At 46.1% G+C, this 22144-nt stretch overlaps 1 protein-coding gene across 1 annotated transcript in view; it reads left to right on the forward strand.

Moving 5' to 3' along the window:
* Positions 1-22144, forward strand: part of m1ap (meiosis 1 associated protein) — a 60422-nt gene that overhangs the window by 25333 nt on the left and 12945 nt on the right. The window contains exons 6-8 of the mRNA XM_055664850.1: positions 846-987; positions 6832-7038; positions 15190-15354. Coding sequence (XP_055520825.1) covers positions 846-987; positions 6832-7038; positions 15190-15354 — 514 coding nt within the window. The remainder of the gene's footprint in view (positions 1-845; positions 988-6831; positions 7039-15189; positions 15355-22144) is intronic.

The following is a 22144-nucleotide window of genomic DNA, read 5'->3' on the forward strand; positions in this document are numbered from 1 at the left end:
TAAACACAACAACGAATAAGCTCTGAGCTCTGAACTGCAAAAGACTATATTATTATTTGTTATTTGCACTATATTTGTTATTTATTGAACTTTTTCTTTTTCCCCCCGTTATATACTATGTTTACATATTCACATATTCTGTTGTGCTGCAGCAGGTAAGAATTTTATTGTCCCGTCCGGAACATATGACAATGAAACACACTTGACTCTTGAAAGGATAATGGCGCAATAGATTCAAGTCAAGAGTGTTTTATTGTCATGTGTCCCAGACAGAACAATGGAATTCTTACTTGCAGCAGCACAACAGAATACGTAAACATAGTACTCTCTAAACAATATAACAAACTAGAAAAACAAGTTCTGAGTGTGCATATATATGTATATATTTAAAAAAAAAAGATAAACCCCCCCCAGAGCTTATTTTGTAAATAGAAGACCACGGTGATGTTTCAATAAACAGTTTCCCTCTTCTCCTTTTTGAAATATAAGTCAATGATTTAGATTTGAGGTAGAGTTTAGTTTAGTTTATTGTCACGTGTACCGAGGTACAGTGAAAAGCTGAATAAAGAAGATTGGGGATGATTGAGTGAAGAGAGTCAAGTTGAGTTTATTGTCACAAGCACAATGATGGTGAGGCGCAGGTCCATTATCAAGCAAGGAAAATACATGTATATTTCCCCAAGGTATTTCACAATTCTTTCAAATTACTTAGATTCCGTGAAATATTTTCATAGTAAGTCCCTGTAGATGGTGCTGTGACAACGAATACAAAATCTCTTTTACATTAATTAATTGATTAATCTTGATTTAGGGCTAGATCTTTGATTAAAATTCTTACCTTGCAGAGCTCTGAAGTCAGATGGTGTCTGTGAATCCGTATTGTATGGGCTCCCACTTATCATCAGACCCACAAACTGCTGGAAGCTAGACTGGGATGAATTGGAATCAAACCACCAAAACTTTCATGCTCTCTGTCACACCTTGAAGGTAGGAGTAATGAATTGACTATGTTTATATTCACTGGGCTTATATTCACTGGAATTTAGAAACAAACACAATTATTAAGGGATTAGACAATAGACAATAGATGCAGGAATAGGCCATTCAGCCCTTCGAGCCAGCACCGTCATTCAATGTGATCATGGCTGATCATCCCCAATCAGCACCCCGTTCCTGCCTTCTCCCCATATCCCCTGACTCCACTATTTTTAAGAGCCCTGTCTAGCTCTCTCTTGAAAGCATCCAGAGAACCCGCCTCCACTGCCCTCTGAGGCATAGAATGCCACAGACTCACCACTCTCTGTGAGAAAAAGTGTTTCATAGTCTCCGTTCTAAATGGCTTACTCCTTATTCTTAAACTGTGGTCCCTGGTTCTGGACTCCCCCAATATTGGGAACATGTTTCCTGCCTCTAGTGTCCAAGCCCTTAACAATTTTATATGTTTCAATGAGATCCCCTCTTTATCCTTCTAAACTCCAGAGTGTACAAGCTCAGCTGCTCCATTCTCTCAGCATATGACAGTCCCGCCATCCCGGGAATTTCGTTGTCTCTGTAACCTTATAAACCTTATAAACCTGTGCTGCACTACCTCAATAGCAAGAATGTCCTTCCTCAAATTAGGGGACCAAAACTGCACACAATACTCCAGATATGGTCTCACTAGGGCTCTGTACAACTGCAGAAGGAATTGGACAGGCTAGATACAGGAAAAATGTTCCAGATGTTGGGCGAGTGCTGAATCAGGGGTCACAGTTTTAGAATAAGGGGTAGGCCTATTAGGGCTTAGATGAGGAGAAACGTTTCCACCCAGAGAGTTGTGAATTTGGAATTCTCTGCCACAGAGGCAGTGGAAGCCAATTCACTGGATATATTCAAGAGAGCGTTGGATACAGATGGAGCTAACGGAATCAAGGGATATGGGGAGAAAGCAGGAACAAGGTACTAACTATGGATGATCAGCTATGCTCATATTGAATGGCGGTGCTGGCTTGAAGGGCCGAATGGCTCACCTATTTTTCTATGTTTCTAAGAAGTGGAAATCACTATCACTCAGTTGCTACAAATGTAGAACTAGTAGCAGCAATATATCCACATATTAAGGATTAATTTTGTGTTGATTGTAATGTCTACACAAGGGATGAGATGATATCAGAGATTGTGTATTGAAATGCCTGCTCAGTTGCAGTGAATATTACAACATACATCAGAAAATAAATCTTCTTCTTGCATATGGCGTGCACAGCCTAAAGTTGTAGGACAACTTGTTCTATTTGATCTTATTTAATTGTGCATGCTGGGTTGATTGCCTCCGTCGAAACAGGGCGGACCACGTGAAGGTTTCAATCTTTCATCCCTAGAAAATAAATCAGACCAATACTTGCATAGATTGCATAATTTAAACTTTGACTTCTTTCATCAACAAAGTTACTCAAGTTTAATAAAACATGCCTGTACGACTCTTTCATAACCTTAAAGCGAATGTTTAATAGTGAACCTAAAGTAGTTTCTGTTAATCGTGTTCACATATGCCCTAAAAAAGAATGCTGAAGTAACTTAGCGGTCAGGGCAGTGATGGAAATCACCTTCAAAATATGGAGGGGACCATAGAAACATAGAAACATAGAAATTAGGTGCAGGAGTAGGCCATTCGGCCCTTCGAGCCTGCACCGCCATTCAATATGATCATGGCTGATCATCCAACTCAGTATCCCGTACCTGCCTTCTCTCCATACCCTCTGATCCCCTTGGCCACAAGGGCCACATCTAACTCCCTCTTAAATATAGCCAATGAACTGGCCTCAACTACCCTCTGTGGCAGAGAGTTCCAGAGATTCACCACTCTCTGTGTGTGAAAAAAGTTCTCCTCATCTCGGTTTTAAAGGATTTCCCCCTTATCCTTAAGCTGTGACCCCTTGTCCTGGACTTCCCCAACATCGGGAACAATCTTCCTGCATCTAGCCTGTCCAACCCCTTAGAATTTTGTAAGTTTCTATAAGATCCCCTCTCAATCTCCTAAATTCTAGAGAGTATAAACCAAGTCTATCCAGTCTTTCTTCATAAGACAGTCCTGACATCCCAGGAATCAGTCTGGTGAACCTTCTCTGCACTCCCTCTATGGCAATAATGTCCTTCCTCAGATTTGGAGACCAAAACTGCACGCAATACTCCAGGTGTGGTCTCACCAAGACCCTGTACAACTGCAGTAGAACCTCCCTGCTCCTATACTCAAATCCTCTTGCTATGAAAGCCAACATACCATTCGCTTTCTTTGCTGCCTGCTGCACCTGCATGCCTACCTTCAATGACTGGTGTACCATGACACCCAGGTCTCGCTGCATCTCCCCCTTTCCCAATCGGCCACAATTTAGTTAATAGTCTGCTTTCCCGTTTTTGCCACCAAAATGGATAACCTCACATTTATCCACATTATACTGCATCTGCCAAACATTTGCCCACTCACCCAGCCTATCCAAGGGGACCAGGGGACAGAGGGGACACAATTTCACACGCGAGGCTCTCAAAGGCTTCTGCAGTGGGCGCTGTGAACGATAATTACAGCTCAATCCAGCGCTAAATGCAGCTCAACTCTGCCTGTCTCACCGGGTTAACCTTCAACCCTGCCTGTACTAACGGAATACCAGTGTGGAGCCGTGGAGCTAGCGCTGCTTCTCTGCGCTGGCTGTAAGCCTAGGCCATATTTCCCGTAAGTCCAGGCAGGGCTATAGGTTTACCCGCCGGGACAGGCAGAGTTGAGCTGGGTTTAGCGCTGCTTCTCTGCGCTGGCTGTGGGCCTGGGGGCACTGCACCCGTCTGACTCCCGACGTCTCTTACCACCCGCAGGCGGGGAGGGTGGGAGGCACTTGGGTGGGGACGGGGATAGTCCAGTGGTGGTTCGGCAGCGATTTCAGCGCTGGACAGCCCGCCAGGATCGATCCTGGCTGCAGATGAGGGGAATTCATTACCACAGAAGGCTGTGGAGGCCTTCAATGGATATTTTAAAGATAGATAGATTCTTGATTAGTATGGGTGTCAGAGGTTATGGGCGGCAGAAGAATGGGCTAAGGAGGGAGAGATAGATCAGACATGATTGAATCGCGGAGTAGACTTGATGGGCCAAATGGCTCAATTCTGCTCCTATCACTTATGAACATGAATATATGAGAGTTAAGATAGATTGAATGGGTAGAGAATCATGGGGAGTAAAAACACAGCACTGAGTACAATGACTGCAAAGTCCATTATTACGCTATAACATTTGACCAAATTCCTAATAATGAAGTAAAACGAAACGCAGCAGAATCTGGTTTTGCCACTAGAGGGATTTATATAATATTCACAGCGTACTGAGGCCATCATGTGACATAATCTATTTACTGCAGAGATTTTGAAAAGCCATGGTTTGTGTGTGTGTATGAAACTACTGCTGTAATCATTATTTCCCATGAGATAGACCTATTTTTTGCTTCCAGATTTCTCATTCTAAATAGAAATTCTAAATATAAACACTAATTTTGATGGACCTTATTATAACGTATATTGGTTAAAGCAGACGGACCACCGGACTACCGATAGCCACACTTTCCACATCCACTCTTTCAATGCCTTTCACTATTCTGTACGTTTCAATGAGATTCCCTCTCATCCTTCTAAACTCCAGCAAGTACAGGCCCATTGCCGACAAACGCTCATCATATGCGCTTTTTGACCAGCCATCCAAGCCACCGCCAACTCATGCCGCTTCCAGGCTGGACCTTCTGCCACCACCGCCGGCCCAAGTTTAAGTTTACATTTATTGTCACATGCACCAATTGGTTCGGTGAAAGTGGGTTACCATACAGCCATACAAATAAAAAAAAGAACACAACACACAATAGAGTTTAACATGAACATCCCCACACAGCAGAATCAACGTTTCCCACTGTGAGGGAAGGCAATAAAGTTCAGTCATCTTCCTCTTTGTCCACCCGTGGTCGGGGCCTCCTGAGCCCTCCGCAGTCGCTGCAACGGGCAGCCCGATGTTCAGGCCCTCTCACCGGGATGATTGGAACTCCGACGTCGGAATGGAAGAACATTCTCAGCGGCTTGGAGTTCCGCTTCTTACCGGAGACCGCGGCTCCCGAAGTCCACAGGCCGAGCTGGGTGGAGATTCAACACTGGCGGCCCTCGGCAAAGGGGTCACCAGGACTCCGCGATGTTGAAGTCAGCGCCGCCCGCGGCGGGAAGCTCCGCAACCACAGCTCCACGGTGTTAAACACCAGTCCCGACACTCCGGCGCTTCAACAAGCGATCCCCGGTAAGGCATCGCCCACTCCGCGATGGTAAATCAGTGCTGTGCCGCCGCTGAAGCTCTGAAAGGCCGCGCTAATCCAGATGGTGGAGGGGGTCGAAGACGCGACTCGGAAAATAGTCGCATCCTCGCCAGGAAGTGATTGAGAAACTGTTTCCCCCTTACCCTCCCCTCCTCCCCCACATAAAAAGTCTGAGAAACCTCCAAAACATACTTTTTAAACAGACTAAACATAACAAAAAGATAAAAAACAGACAGATTGTAGGCAGAGGTTGCCATCATACGGCGCCCCTGGTTGCAATTGCCCACACAGCTTCATCGGCCGTAACCAGGCCGCGCCTGCCACCGCCTCCTCCGAACCTCCTCTACACTCCGGCCAGCCACGGGCCGCAACTCTGCCGATCCTCGCCTCTGCCAGCAGGCCAGGGCTTTCAACTCACCTTGATTCCAGTCCCAGTCCCAGACCGAGAGTCTAAAGAATGGTGTCGACCTGAAATATCACCGATCCATGTTCTCCAGGGATGCTGCCTGACCTGCTATATCACTCCAGCACTTTATGTCCTTTGGGTATTAACCAACAACTGCAGTTCTGTATTTCTACTCCTTATACAATAATAAACCCATACTTGGTTATAGCAAACAATTGGCAATATCAAACCTTCTGCGCTCCGTGGAATAAGGTCCTAGCCTACTCAACCTCTCTCTATAACTCAGCCCCTGAATTCCTGGCAACATCATCGTAAGTCATCTCTGTAAGTCTTCCAGCTTAATGACATCCTTGCTATAGCAGGGTGAACACTAGTTCACTAGTACTCTAGATGCAGCCTCACCAACGTCTTGTACAGCTATAAAATAACTTGTGTAAGAAGGAACTGCAGATGCTGGTTTACATCGAAGATAGACACAAAATGCTGGAGTAACTCAGCGGGTGAGGCTACATCTCTGGAGAAAATGTTGACGTTTTACCAGTTGAGACCCTACATCAGGGCGGCATGGTGGCATAGTGGTAGAGCTACTGCCTTACAGCTCCAGAGACCCGGGTTCGATCCTGACTATGAATGCTTATCTGTACGGAATTTGTACATCCCCCGTGACCTGTTTGGGTTTTCTCAGAGATCTTCGGTTTTCTCCCATACTCCAAAGACATACAGGTTTTTTTAGATAAATTGGCTTGGTATAAATGTAAAATTGTCCCTAGTGTGTTTGTGGTGGCGTTAATGTGCGGGGATCGCTGATCAGTGCGGACTGAGTGGACGAAGGGCCTGTTTCCACATTGTATCTCTGAACTAAACAAAAAAAAAATCAGACCCGGGTCTCAACCCAAAAAGTCACCTATTCATTTTTTTCCAGAGATGCTGCCTGACCAGCTGAGTTTCTCCAGCATCTTGTGTAACATAACATGTTAATTTTTATACTCAATACTCTTGCTGATGAAGGCCAATGTAATAAAAGCATTCTTTACCACCCTATCTACCTGTGACTACAGGTAGGTTTTATAGGATACATGAATATGCAAGTCCATTCTTTGTTATTTCATATTTCAGAAAAGAGACTGGATACTTCTCGCTCGTTCTGAACCTCAGGTTATGGGAACTACATGGTCTGTTCACGTTGACTGCTATTACGTCATACTGCCGTCGACCACTCTGACCCTCTTGGTGAGGCCAGTGGCGGTACAGGAGCTCCTTTTACCCTGTGACCTTCCTTTCAGATTTGAAGAGCCGCCCGAAGCAGCCCTAAGTAAAATAGAGGTAAGTCACTGCTCTGGTCGTAGAGTCATGCAGCATAGTAAATAGTCCCTTCGGCCCAATGTGCCCACATCATCCAATATGTCCCAACTACCCTTTGTGGTGAATCTGTGGAATTAATTATCACAGAAGGCTGTGGAGGCCAAGTCGATGGATAGATAGATTCTCGATTAGTACGGGTGTCGGGGATTATGGGGAGAAGGCAGGAGAATGGGGTTAAAAAGGAAAGGTCGATCAGCCATAATTGAATGGAGAAGTAGACTTAATGGGTTGAATGGCCTAATTCTGCTGCTGTCACTTCTGAACTTATGAACTTACACTAGCCCCATTTGGCATATATCCCTCTAAACCAATCCGATCCATGTACCAGTCTAAATGTTTTTTAAAAGTTGCGATAGCACCTGCCTCAACTATCTTCTCCGGCACCTTGTTCCACACTCCCACCACCCTCCGTGTGAAAAGGTTACCACTCAGGTTCCTATTAAATCTTTCCCCCTCATCTTTAACCTATGGCCTCTAGTTCTCGATTGCCCTACTCTGGGGAAGAGACTGCGTTTACCCAATCTAGTGGTCATTTGTAAATTCTTGGGAAGCAGCGACAGTAAAGGTGTGCAATCATTTACCCCTAAATAAGGGCGACACCGTGGAGCAGCGGTAGAGACCAAGATTCGATCCCGACTACGGCTGCGGTCTGTAGCGAGTTTGTACGTTCTCCCTGTGATCTGCATTTTCTCTGATATCTTTGGTTTCCCCCCACACTCCAAAGACGTACAGGTTTGTAGGTAAATTAGCTTGGTAAAATGTTAAAAACATTGTCCCTAGTGTGTGTAGGAGAGTGTTAGTGTGCAGGGATCGCTGATCGGCGCGGACCCGGTGGGCCGAAGGGCCTGTTTCCGCGCTGTATCTCTAAACTAAACTAAACTATAGGACATAGAACAGTAGACCACAGGAACAGGGCCTTTGGCCCACAATGTCCATGCCAAACATGATGCCAAGTAAAACTAACCTGATCCATATCCTCCATTGCCTGCATATCCACGTGCCCATCTTAAATCCTCCTTAATACCACTATCATATCTGCCTCCACCGCATCGCTGCCAACGCATTACAGCCATCCACCGCTCTTTGCATCGCACCACATCAACTTTAAACTTTCCCACTTGGGCGGGAACATGTCAAAGTCAAAGTCAAAGTTTCCTTTATTGTCATTCAGACCTTTCGGTCTGAATGAAATTTCGTTGCCTTGCAGTCATACATATAATAAAATAACCAAACACACAATAAACACAAATTTAAAATCCACCACAGTGAGTTCACCAGGCACCTCCTCACTGTGATGGAAGGCAAAAGTCTTAAAGTCTTTGTCTCTTCCCTCCTTGTTCTCCCTCTGTGCTGAGGCGATCCAGGCCTCCGATGTTGTGACCCCACCGGGTGATGGTAAGTAAGTCCCGCGGCTCAACCGTGCTCCGCGAACGGGCCGGTTCAAATCCCGCGGCCCGGGGTGGTAGAAGCTGCCGAATTCCAGTCCAACGGACGAAGCTGTTGTTGCGGGAGTTCCGGAAAAAACAGGTCACCAACCTGTGACCTGCGAGCTCCCGACGATATCGTCCACTGGCCCGCGGCCTAACCTCCGAAGTCGGGTCCCCCCCGAACGCCGGAACGCAGCTTCAGCCCCGAGTCGGACCGTCGCCGACTCAGCCGAGTCGGGCCGCCACCACTGGAAAGCCGCCTCAGCCCCGAAGTCGGCCAGCCTCGCGCTGGTAAGTCCTGGCTGGCTCTGCCTCCGGAGCCTCGAGGTCGGTCCCAGTTGGAGGCCGCCAGCTCCGCCATTAGGCCTCAGCGCAGACGGAGACGGAGACGGGGGATACGACAAGAAGAGTCGCACCCCCCCTGAAGGAAGAGACTAAAACAAGTTTATCCCAACCCCCCCCCACACATACACAACCTAATAACTCAAATTAACTAGCTAAAACAGGACAAGAAAACAACAAAAAAAGAAAGAACAGACGGACTGCAGCCGAGTTGCAGCTGCTAAGGCAGCGCCGCCACTTCCGGATCTCAAGATCAGCTGGTAGAGCTGCTACCTCACAGCGCCAGAGACCCAGGTTCAATCTTGACCTTGGGTGTTATTTTGTTGGAGTTTGTATTTTCTCCCTGTGACCGTGTGATTCCTCCAAGTGTTCCCGTTTCCACCCACTGGCCGCTGAAAATTTCCCCTAGTGTGCAAAAAGTAGATGAGAACGTGAGGAAACAGAACTAATGTGAACAAATGATCGATGGTCGCTTTGGACTCGGTGGGTCGTAGGGTCTGTTTCCATGCTGTATCTCTAAACTAAACTGAACTAAACTAAACTGACCTTAAAGCTATGCCTTTTAGTCTTTGCCATTTCCACCCTGGGGGGAGACTGTCAATCCTATCTATGCCTCTCATAATTTTATATACTTCTATCAGGTACAGAGATACATAGAAAATAGGAGCAGGAGTAGGCCATTGGCCCTTTGAGCCAGCACCGCCATTCAATGTGATCATGGCTGATCATCCATAATCAGTACCCCTTTCCTGCCTTATCCCCATATCTCTTGATTCCGCTAGCCCTAAAAGCTCTATCTAACTCTCTCTTGAATGCATCCTGTGAGTCGGCCTCCACTGCCTTGTGAGGCAGAGAATTCCACAAATTCACAACACTCTGTGTAAAAAAGTTTTTCCTCATCTCAGTTCTAAATGGCCTGCCCCTTATTCTTAAACCGTGGCCCTTGGTTCTGGACTCCCCCAACATCGGGAACATGTTTCCCGCATCTAGCGTGTTCAATCCCTTAATAATTTTACATGCTTCTATAAAATCCCCTTTCATCCTTCTAAATTCCAATGCATACAAGCCCAGTCGCTCCATTATCTCAGCATATGACAGTCCAGCCATCCCAGGAATTAACCTCGTGAACCTACGCTGCACTCCCTCAAATTAGGAGACCAAAACTGCACACAATTCTCCAGGTGTGGTCTCACTCGGGCCCTGTACAACTGCAGAAGGACCACTTTACTTAAATACCAAATCCTCTCATTATGAAGGCCAACATTCCATTAGCTTTCTTTACAATCTGCTGTACCTGCACGCTTACTTTCAGTGACCTCAGATTCTGTCACTTCCAGGGAAAACATAATTTCTACAACTGACTTCGATATTTAGATGCCAGATAATTATGTGTGTTATTACTTGCAATTTACTCATCCATTTAATAGGTTTCACAATGTTGACTATTCTACAGATTTATTAAGCACGCAGTTATTAAATCAGATTCAAAAGCCAGTTCTTGTGGCAAAATCTTTCCAGCAGAGCACTCAAACCTTTAAAGTTGAGCCTCACGTTGCGAGTTGACACAAGAGGTACCCCGAGTTAAAACTCGTGGTAATAACGTACGATTTACGTACAGAACTCGTGGACGCAACTTAGAGACTCGTGGCGCTAACGGCAGGTACTCGTGAAACTTGTCAACTCTTGGTCGGTGTTTCTGTCTTTCTCCACTCATTGTTGGCCCTATCTGTCACCACCCCCACCTACACCCCTCTGCTTCCCGGCCATGTGTGTGATCCCTTCCCTCCCCTCTCCAGCTCCCCGCCCATTGCACTGGGCGCGGGGGCTTTGCATTGTCTTCACGTCGGCGATGCCAGCAGGTCAGTGCCAGTCGCCCCGGGGCAGTCGCTCCCTTCAGTTTCCCAGGGGGTCGGGACGGGACTGGAGTTGGGAGGGAAAGGTGGGGGGGAGTTGGGGTGTGGGTGGGTTAGGTGAGCAGGAGAGTGGGGTTGTTTGCAGTTGCAGAGGGAGGGGGCAAGGGCGGTACAGTTCCCAGTCTCAGCTACTGTCCAGGGTGGTGGCCGGAGACATCAGGACCAACGGTACACCGACCCCCATGCCCACCAGGCCCACTGCAAGCACGGAGAACCCAGAGACCCACAGCCAACAGCAACTCCAGCCCAGCCCCACTCCAACTCCAGAGGAACCCGCTCCCCGATGGGCCACTACAGCGACAAGTGGCAGTTCGCCCACAGCCCATCTGCGCCCCCTCATCCGCCACCCCAAGAACAAGACGTGCCTTGCACACCATCAGCTTCTGCCCCTATGATACCCGCTGCCACTTCATCCAGCTGGCAGCTGCCCATCTTCAGCAGGATCTCGGCGTCGGACTGAAGGGAGGGGGTTGGAGGTGAAGGGCTGCAGGCTCACACATTACTTATGACAGGATAGACATTACTATTTTTTAATAACAGGAACATTTTACGATGAAATGCAGAAAATAGTCAAGAGCCTGCGTGCCTGCTGACTCCCATTCCCCCCCTCTGGTCCGGGCTCTCCCCCAGAGTGGCTGATGGTGTGCAAGGTACGACTTGTTCTTGGGGTGGCGGATGAGGGGGCGCAGCTAGGGCTGTGGGCAAACTACCACTTGTCGCCATAGCGGCCCATCGGGGAGCGGGTTCCTCTGGAGTTGGAGTGGGGCTGGGCTGGAGTTGCTGTTGGCTGTGGGTCTCAGGGTTCTCCGTGCTTGTGGTGGGCCTGGGGGTCGGTGTCCCGTTGGTCCTGACGTCTCCAGCCAACCCCCTGGACAGGAGCTGAGACTGGGAACTGTACCGCCCTTGCCCCCTCCCTCTGCCACTGCAAACAACCCCACTCTCCTGCCCCTAACCCCCCCCCCCCCCCCCCCCCCCCCACCCTTCCCTCCCAACTACGGTCCCGTCCCGACCCCCTGGGAAACTGAAGGGATCGACTGCCCCGGGGCGACTGGCACTGATCTGCTGGCATCGCCGACGAGAAGACAGTGCAAAGCCCCCGCGCCGGTGCAATGGGCGGGGAGCTGGAGAGGGGAGGGAAGGGGTCACACACACGGCCGGGAAGCAGAGGGGTGTAGGTGGGGGTGGTGACAGATAGAGCCAACAAAGAGTGGAGAAAGACAGAAACACCGACGTGCAAAGGAGACCTACAACAGTGCATGATCTCTCTCGCGTTATGGCAAGTGATTGTCGCTGGGAAACTGAAGGGAGCGACAATCTGCCCGCTGAGTTAAAGAGTTCCCACGGTAGACTCACGATACACTAAGATAAACGCACGGGCCACTACATTCTTACAACGAGTTAAAATGTTTCAATTCTTAACCAGAAGAGTAAAATTGACTTGTGGAAAATTTTAAACATGTTTGATATTTTGCAAGAGTTGACAAATTTCACGAGTACCTGCCGTTAGCGCCACGAGTCTCTAAGTTGCGTCCACGAGTTCCGTACGTTAATTGTATGTTATTACCACGAGTTTTAACTCGGGGTACCTCTTGTGTCAACTCGCAACGTGAGACTCAGCTATTAATGGTTGCAAGGTCAGTACAGAGGTTGACCAGATTTAATTGACTTACCATTGCATTGTAATTAGATCACACAGCACTGTTTCGTTCAACACTATGCAATTGATAATCAACCCAGAGTGAATCACATATACAATCAGACTATTTGGGAATTTTGAATGACAAACCTTATAGTCACAAAGTAATAGACATATGGGAGTTATGTGATTCCAATGTAACATTCTCTGTGGAGAATGTCCGGGAAACCGAGGCTATATCATCTTGTGTGCAACCTCCCTCGGCCATAATCCTTCAGCACTTACCTGCGAGACCTCCGGGTAACTAAAACTCCACTACTGCTCTCCAGCAACCATTCCCACGGTCTGCTGCACCACAGCTCTCCTTGTATAGCTATATTCCATATCTCTTCATTCAGCAATGCTACAATCCCTCCTATTATAATAACAGAAGAAGTTGGGTCTTCAACCTATTGAACAAATCATTGGACATTGGACAAATCATTGGACAAAGTCAGCATGGATTTATGAAAGGTAAATCATGTCTGATGAATCTTATAGAATTTTTCGAGGATGTAACTAGTAGAGTGGATAAGGGAGAACCAGTGGATGAGTTAGAGCTGGATTTTCAGAAGGCTTTCGACATGGTCCCACATAAGAGATTAGTATACAAACTTAAAGCACACGGTATTGGGGGTTCAGTATTGATGTGGATAGAGAACTGGCTGGCAGACAGGAAGCAAAGAGTAGGAGTAAACTGGTCCATTTCACAATGGCAGGCAGTGACTAGTGGGGTACCGCAAGGCTCAGTGCTGGGACGCCAGCTATTTACAATATAAATGATTTGGACGAGGGATCTGAATGCAACATCTCCAAGTTTGCGGATGACACGAAGCTGGGGGGCAGTGTTAGCTATGAGGAGGATGCTAGGAGGCTACAAGGTGACTTGGATAGGCTGGGTGAGTGGGAAAATGCATGGCAGATGATGTGGATAAATGTGAGGTTATCCACTTTGGTGGCAGAAACAGGAAAGTAGACTATTATTTGAATGGTGGCCGATTAAGAAAAGGGGAGATGCAACGAAACCTGGGTGTCATGGTACACCAGTCATTGAAAGTAGGCATGCAGGTGCAGCAGAAGAAAGCGAATGGTATGTTAGCATTCATAGCAAAAGGATTTGAGTATAAGAGCAGGGAGGTTCTACTGCAGTTGTACAGTTGTCTTAGTGAGTGTGTAAAAAAAACTTTCTCCGCACATCTCTTTTAAACTTTCCGCTCTGACCGTAAAGCTACACTCTTTTGACAATCAGATAGATTGTCTTCCCTATCTATGTCTTTCATAATTTTAGATATTTCTATCAGGTCTGTGTTGATTCTGCTCTATTGAATCACTTTAAGACATTACAAATTCCGAATAGAAAACAATCATAACAATATTAAATGTAACTATTCTTAAGCAGCAGTTTATCCACTATCCAACAAGCACTCCAGCCCAAAGTGGATATATCATGTGAACTATGCAAATAGGAAGATCCTGGTAAAAGTCAAAAATGAAACAATGGCATTTACACAATCTGTACACATCTGGAAATTAACATGCTGCCGATCTCCCTCTTCATTCATACTACATGTTTGTACTATGTTTATATATCTGAAGTAACTCAGCGGTTCAGACAGCACCTCTGGAGAAAAGGAATAGGTGACGTTTCAAGTCGAAACCCTTCTTCAGACCCTTCTTGAGCCAAAACGTCACCTATTCCTTCTCTCCAGAGATGCTGTATAACAAGTGGGGAAAAGGGGAAGTACAACGGGATCTGGGGGTCCTTGTACATCAGTCTATGAAAGTAAGCATGCAGGTACAGCAGGCAATGAAGAAAGTGAATGGCATGTTGGCGAATGGCATATTTATAACAAGAGGAATCGAATATAGGAGCAAAGAGGTCCTTCTGCAGTTGTACAGAGCCCTAGTGAGACCACACCTGGAGTATTGTGTGCAGTTTTGGTCCCCTAATTTGAGGAAGGACATTCTTGCTATTGAAGGAGTGCAGCGTAGGTTTACAAGGTAGATTCCCGGGATGGCGGAACTGTCATATGCTGAGAGAATGGAGCAGCTGCGCTTGAACACTCTGGGGTTTAGAAGGATGAGAAGGGATCTCATTGAAACATATAAGAATGTTAAGGGCTTGGACACTCTAGAGGCAGGAAACACGTTCCCGATGTTGGGGGAGTCCAGAACCAGTGCCCACAGTTTAAGAATAAGGAGTAAGCCATTTAGAACGGAGACGAGGAAACACATTTTCTCACAGACAGTGGTGAGTCTGTGGAATTCTCTGCCTCGGAGGGCGGTGGAGGTAGGTTCTCTGTATGCTTTCAAGAGAGAGCTAGATAGGGCTCTTAAAAATAGCGGAGTCAGGGGATATGGGGAGAAGGCAGGAACGGGGTACTGATTGGGGATGATCAGCCATGATCACATTGAATGGCGGTGCTGGCTCGAAGTGCCAAATGGCCTACTCCTGCACCTATTGTCTATCGTCTACAGTCTATGTCTATTGTCTATGCTGTTTGACCCGCAGAATTACTCCAGCATTTTGTGCTTATCTTCAGTTTAAACCAGCATCTGCAGTTCCTTCCTACATGTTTACATATCTGTTGTGTTGCCGCAAGTTAGAATTTCATTGTTGTGTTTCGGTACATATGACAATAATTTTTTCCAGTGGAGTAGGGTAGCATTACAATGTGCCAAATATTCTTCGAAGCTGGTTCTTCTTGAGTTAATAAAACAGAAACTTGAAAGGTTTTCTTTTATACTTTTAAAGGAGATATTGGATGGACTTGATGTAGAATCGACATATAACCCATTGAGACTGAAAAGTAATCTGTATAAGCATCTCAGAGGAACTTTAGTTAAAACTCCCTATCGTCAGCAACCAAAGCAAGTGCAACGAAGAGAACAACATCATCCTGAACAGCTGCACAGACAGGTATTTATCTTTACTTTAAATTAGCGACCTAGTTATTCACGATTATTAACCTGGATAAAGAACATCTTCCCAAAATAAAAGAGTAAAAAGCTTTGACAATATTTCTTCCTCAAGGAGGGTTATTTTCTCAGATTCAGCATTTCTTTAGGGATTGGACTGGCTAGGTGCTGGAAAAATGTTCCCGATGTTGGGGAAGTCCAGAACCAGGGGTCACAGTTTAACAATGGCCATTTAGGACTGTGATGAGGAAACACTATTTCACCCAGAGAGTTGGGAATCTGTGGAATTCTCTGCCACAGAGGGCAGTGGAGGCCAATTCACTGGATGTTTTCAAGAGAGAGTTAGATTTAGATCTTAGGACTAACGGAATCAAGGGATATGGGGAAAAAGCAGAAATGGTGTACTGGTTTTAGATGATCAGCCATGACCATATTGAATGGCGGTGCTGGCTCGAAGGGTTGAATGGCCTACTCATGCACCTATTTTCTATATTTCTATTCTATGTTTCTATGTTTAAAACCTCAGTTATTCTTAAAGAACAAAATTGATTATTAAAAGCAATTGCCACCTTTGTGGGTGCAGGAGGTTACTGGGACAGTAGTAGAAACATCATTTGGCGTTGAGCATTTGTCAGACATCACAATTCAATGCTCTACAAGTCATTGGTGAGACCACATGGAGTACTGCGTAGGAAGGAACTTCAAGCAACCCTTGCTTTCTCTCTTTCTCTGTCCCTCCCTCACCCTAGTTCTCCGACTAGTTTCACTGTCCTCCTGATTAATTTTACTGTTTGTATACCTCGTTGTCAACTTCCCCATAGCCAACAATGAACCATTCTATATTTCCTTGATCATCGACTGTTTTGATCTGTGATTTTCACACCCTTCCATATCTCTCATTTCCCTCCCCCCGGACGCTCAGCCTGAAAAAGGGTCTTGACCCGAAACATCACCTATACCTTCTCTGTAGAGATGCTGCCTGTCCCGATGAATTACTCCAGCATTTTGTGTCTACCTTGGAGTACTGTGTTGCCCAGTTCTAAGAAAATGTCATTAAGTTGGAAAAAATGCAGAAGAGATTCATTAAGATGTTACTTGGACTTGCGGGTTTGAGTTATAGGGAGAGATTGGACAGGCTGTGACTTTTTTCTTTGAAGCGTAGGAGGCTGAGGGTGACCTTATTGAGGTGTACATGCTCATGAGGGGCATATTGAAATGAACACTCACAGTTTTTTTTCCCGTAGAGGATTCTAAAACTAGAGGACATATGCAAGAGAGAATTAGATTTAACTCTTAAGGCTAAAGGAACCAAGGAATATGAGGAGCAAGCAGGAATGGGGTACTGATTTTAGATGATCAGCCATACTCATGCACCTATTTTTCTATGTTTCTATGCTTCAGGTGAGAGATTTAAGAGGGATCTTAGGGATAAGGTTTTCACTCAGAGGATAGTCTGTATCTGGAATGAGGTGCCAGAGGAAGCTGTAGAAGTGTATACAACTAAGAATTTAAAAAAAACGTTTGACAGATATATGGATAGGATGGGCTTAGATGGATATGGGCCAAATGCGGGTATATAGGACTAGACCAGCATGACAACTTGGATCGCATGGTCCAGATGGGCTGAAGGGACAGTTTCTGTGCTGTGTACCTCTATGACTATATTGCTTACACATTGTGAGGAACTCACATTGACTGCAAATGCAAGAGCAGGCATAATGGGGAGGATGTAGGTCTGGCCTTACATAAGGTCCCGTCTTCACATGAGTTACATTTGGTAAGGGAATTGCAAAACTAAGTTATATGGTCCTAATATATTCTCTCAAGGTAAGCGTTTCTTTCATTTGGGTTGTGGAGAATGTAGAGAGAGTACTAGCAGACCATTCCAACCCTGATCTATGTTGGCATGATATATTTTTGAGACCCAGATAGAAATTGTGCCTTCTTTCATTTCTGACACATTTGAGGGAAAAATCTACCTAATATGCAGTGGTACAGAAGATATTTTGATTTCCTCCGTAATATTGGTGCTTTCATGGTCCGAGCTTAAATGTGATTGAACTAAGACAAATTATTGGTGATATTTACACTTATGAACATGAAGTTCTCAACTATCTGCACTTCAGCACCAATGATGCTGATTGGGGCATTTACTACACTCCTCTTTCAGAAAATAACTAGCTCCTTCATCTTGCTGCTGCTGAGCTCTCTATCTCCTTCCTGTGGTGCGTCTCGGCATTGTTAGAGATTGGTCCACTAGATGGTGTCATCTGCAAACATGTAGATGGGAGATAGATCGTTGGTTGGCGGCGCGACTCACCAGTTGTAGTTGCAGCGGCCCCTGCAGCCTGTCTCTGTCTTTTTTTATTTTTTGTCTAGTTAAATGTAGTGTTGGTGTTTTTTAATACTAGTTTTAAATGTGTATATGTGGGGGGGCGGGGGGGGGGGGGGGAAACCGTTTAAAATCTCTTCCCTGTTCGGGAGACCCGACCTTTTCCCTGTCGGTCTCCGTTGTCGTTGGGGCCTAGCACCGTGGAGCGGCCTCCAACCTGAACGACCCGGGGGCTCGGGAGACTGCGGAGCTGCGGAGCTGCGGACTACTCACCATCGTGGGGCTGGCCGGCCTCGGAGCGTGGGGAGCGGTGGTGACTCGCTGCTGCAACGCGACTCCTGGGGCTCGGAGGCTCCAGCAACGCAGCTGCAGGTCCGGTGAACTGGGACATCGGGAGCTCGCGGGTCCGGGGGGAGAGAGAGAGACCGCTTCCCGGAGCTCCCGCAACGCGACTTCTCCAGCCCGTGTCGCGGGGTTGGAACGACCCGGAGCGGGGACGTACATCGCCCGGCACGGCTTCATGGCCGTGGGACATTCCAGCGCCTGCCGGGGGCTCCAACTTTGTGACATTTAGACCGGGAGCGGGGCCGTAAATCGCCCGGCACGGCCTAAAATGGCCGTGGGACTTATCATCGCCCACCTGGGGCTTGGATATCGGGAGAGACATGGAGAACAGGGGAGAGAAAAGACTTTGCCTTCCATCATGGATGGATGTTTGTGTGAATTAAATTGTGTGTATGTCTAGGAAATTGTCTTTGTTTGTATGGCTGTGGAAACAGAATTTCGTTTGAGCCTCACTGGGGCTCAAATGACAATAAATTGTATTGTATTGTATTGTAGACACAAAGAGCTGGAGTAACTCAGCCGGTCTGACACCATCTTTAGAGAAAAGGAATAGATGACGTTTCGGGTCAGAAAAAAGGGTCTCGACCCAAAACATCACCTATTCCTTACCCCGAGAGATGCTGTCTGATCCACTAAGTTACTATAGCTTTTTGTGTCTGTCTTCGATTTAAACCAGCATCTGCAGTTCCTTCCTACACAACATGTAGATGGATTTAGAGCGAATTTATCCGCACAGTGCGAGTGCATATGGGTTAGAGTAGGAAACGGAGAATGCATCCTTACTGGGTACTGGTGTTAAGAATTATCGTGGACAATGTTTCGTTGCCTGTCTCTGGGTCAAGTTGAGAACACAGTTGTAGTCTGTCTTCAGTTTAACCCAGCATCTGCAGTTTCTCCTACACATACAGTTGTAGAAGATACACAGAGTCCTAGAAGCAGGAGTTTGGGTATGAGTTTGGTTGGAATGGTGTTGATTGCAGGGCTATAGTCAATCGTAGGGCCAGGGAGGTGCCATCTGCTGTGGAGCTGTGGCAGTGATGAATGAATTGGAGAGGATTAAAGCTGACTGAGAAACTAGGGTTGATGTACACTGTGACCAGCCTCTCAAAGACTAGCTTGGGTAGGCACCTTGTGTAAGAACGAACTGCGGATGCTGGTTTAAATGGAAGGTAGACACAAAATGCTGGAGTAACTCAGACTGAAGAAGGTTCCGACTGAAGAAGGGTCTCGACCCGAAACGTCGGCCATTCCTTCTCTCCAGAGATGCTGCCTGTCCCGCTGAGTTACTCCAACATTGTGGGTAGTCACCTTGGTCAGCATGAATGAATTGGCCAAAGGCCCTGTTCCCATGCTGCATAACTGAATGATTTGGAGCATAGGAAACTGAAGGGTGATCTGAAAGAGGTGTATAATATCATGAGGGATATCGATAATATGAATGTGCACAATCTTTTTCTCAGGGAAGAGTAATCAAAAACTTGGATGCATTGGTTTATAGTTTATAAGCCCCGGGATAACATCCCCGCTTTTATATTCTAGTCCTCTCAAAATTAAGCCAGACATAAAAACAGTTTTTATCCACGAGTAGTTGCTCTACTCAACAACCAAAAATCTGTAGCCTCCCTTTGACCTGGTATTTTGTTGGTTTACATGCTTGATCAATGATGTTTTATTATTCATGTTTTATTATTTTTAAAGTTTAGTGTTTTCTGAGTCATTCGTAACTGTCACTGTGTGTCATGTTGTTACTTGTGGGCGGAGCACCAAGGCAAATTCCTTGTATGTGAATACTTGGCCAATAAACTTACTTACTTACTTACTTTACCTTCCTTACCACTAATTCAACTAGCAAATGAATCCTTTGGGGAATACTGCACCAGCACCCCCAAATCCTTTTGCACCTCCGATTTCTGAATCCTCATTTAGAAAATAGTTTACGCCTTTATTTGTACTTCCAAAGTGCATGATCATAAACTTTGCGACACTGAATTCCATCGGCCACTTCTTTGCCCACTCTCCCATCCTGTCCAAGTCCTTCTGCAGACTCCTTGCTTCATCTACACTACTTGCCCTACCTATTTTTGCATCATCCACAAACTTTGCCACAAAGCCATCAATTCTATCATCCAAATCATTAAAATATACAATCTGAAAAGTATTGAACCCAACACCGACCTCTGCGGAACACCACTAGCTGCAATGCAGAAAAGGTACCCTTTATTCCCACTCTTTGCCTTCTGCCATGCAGCCATTCTTTTATCGATGCTAGTATCTTTCCTCTAATACCATGGGCTCTTATCTTTAGCAGCCTTACACGCCACTTTATCAAAGACTGTGACAATCAGTTCAGTTTAGTTTATAGTTTAGTGTACCGAGGTACAGTGAAAAGCTTTTGTTGCATGCTAACCAGCCAGCGGAAAGGAAATACATGATCACAATTGAGCCATTCGCAATAATAAACCTAAACCTAAGTTACAGTGTGCAGAATATGGTTCTCAGCATTATAGCTCAACATTTCCAGAGGCAAAGTCCTAAGTCCGCAATGGGAATCGGACAGTACCCTAGCTTATGAAAGGATCGTTCAGAAGCGTGAAAACAGAGGGGGAGAAGCTGTTCCTGTGCCTGGTGGTGTTTGCTTTCAAGCTTCTGTACCTTCTGCCTGATGTGAGCATGGAGATGGAGGAATGACCAGGGTGCGAAATGTATTTGTTTATGTTGGCTGCTTTCCCAAAGCAGCTTGAAGTGTAGATGGAGGCAGTGATGGGCAGAATGGCCTGAGCGATGGCCTGGACTACATCCACTGTACAATTCTCTGCAATTTCTTGTCTTGTGTGGAGTTGTTTCCAAACCTAGCTGTGATGCAACCTGACAGTATGCTTTCTCCTTGGTCCAGGAATTTGGAGATGTGTTTGGATGGGATGATAGACAATAGGCTCCTGCCTTCTCCCCATATCCCTTGACTCCACTATCGTTAAGAGCCCTATCCCCCTCCCATTCCGAATCCGACCTTTCTGTCCTGGGCCTCCTCCATGGCCAGAGCGAGTCCCACTGCAAATTGGAGGACCAGCACCTCATATTTCGCTTGGGTAGTTTATACCCCAGCGGTATGAACATTGTCTTCTCCAATTTCAGGTAGTCCTTGCTTTCTCCCTCCTTCCCCTCCCCTTCCCAGCTCTCCCACAGGCCACTGTCTCCGCCTCCTCTTCCTTTCTTCTTCCCGCTCCCCCCCCCCTCCACATCAGTCTGAAGAAGGGTCTCGACTCGAAACAGCACCTATTCCTTTGCTCCATAGCTGCCTCACCCGCTGAGTTTCTCCAGCAATTTTGTCTACCTGCTCATATTACTTTCTTCAGTAACTTATATAAATATACATTTACAGCTTTCAATGTTCCATTTAGTTTATATTACATGCCCTTTTTGCTAAAGGATGTGTTTCTGTGCAAAATTTTTGCTTTGTTTAGTTTAGAGGTATAGCGTGGGAACAGGCCCTTCAGCCCACTGAATCTGCACTGACCTATCCTACACACACTAGGGACAATTTACAATTTTACCAAAGGCAATTAACTAACAAACCTGTACATCTTTGGAGTGTGGGAAGAAACCGGGGCACCCAGAGAAAACCCACGCAGGTCACGGGGAGAACTTACAAACTCCGTACAGACAGCGCCCGTAGTCAGGATCGAATTTGGATATGTGGCTCTATAAGGCAGCAAGTCTACCGCTGCGCCACCATGCCACCGTTTAGCCATTTAGTTCATGTTGGATGTGACCACAAGGAGGTCAAAAACCGTATCTTATGGTAAGCAATGATTACCCAATGCTAGTGCTACCACAAGGCCGTCAAAATAGGGGCATGTACATTCACTTAGAATCAGATATTTTCACAAACTTTTACTTGTTAGCTGTTTTGACCAATAAGTTAAACATTGTTAATGCCAATAAGAATTGCAAATTATTATTGAATTTTCATCGGTATTCACCAAAGGAACATGGAGATGGTGAGTTCCGGGAAGGATGTGTTGATATTCTAGAGAGCATGTTGAAGTATGTCTTTGGAGTGTGGGAGGAAACCAGAAGGCAGCAACTCTACTGCTATGACACTGTACTGCCCTTG

Source organism: Leucoraja erinacea, chromosome 48 (genome assembly GCF_028641065.1).
Source record: "Leucoraja erinacea ecotype New England chromosome 48, Leri_hhj_1, whole genome shotgun sequence".
Taxonomy (NCBI): Eukaryota; Metazoa; Chordata; class Chondrichthyes; order Rajiformes; family Rajidae; genus Leucoraja; species Leucoraja erinaceus.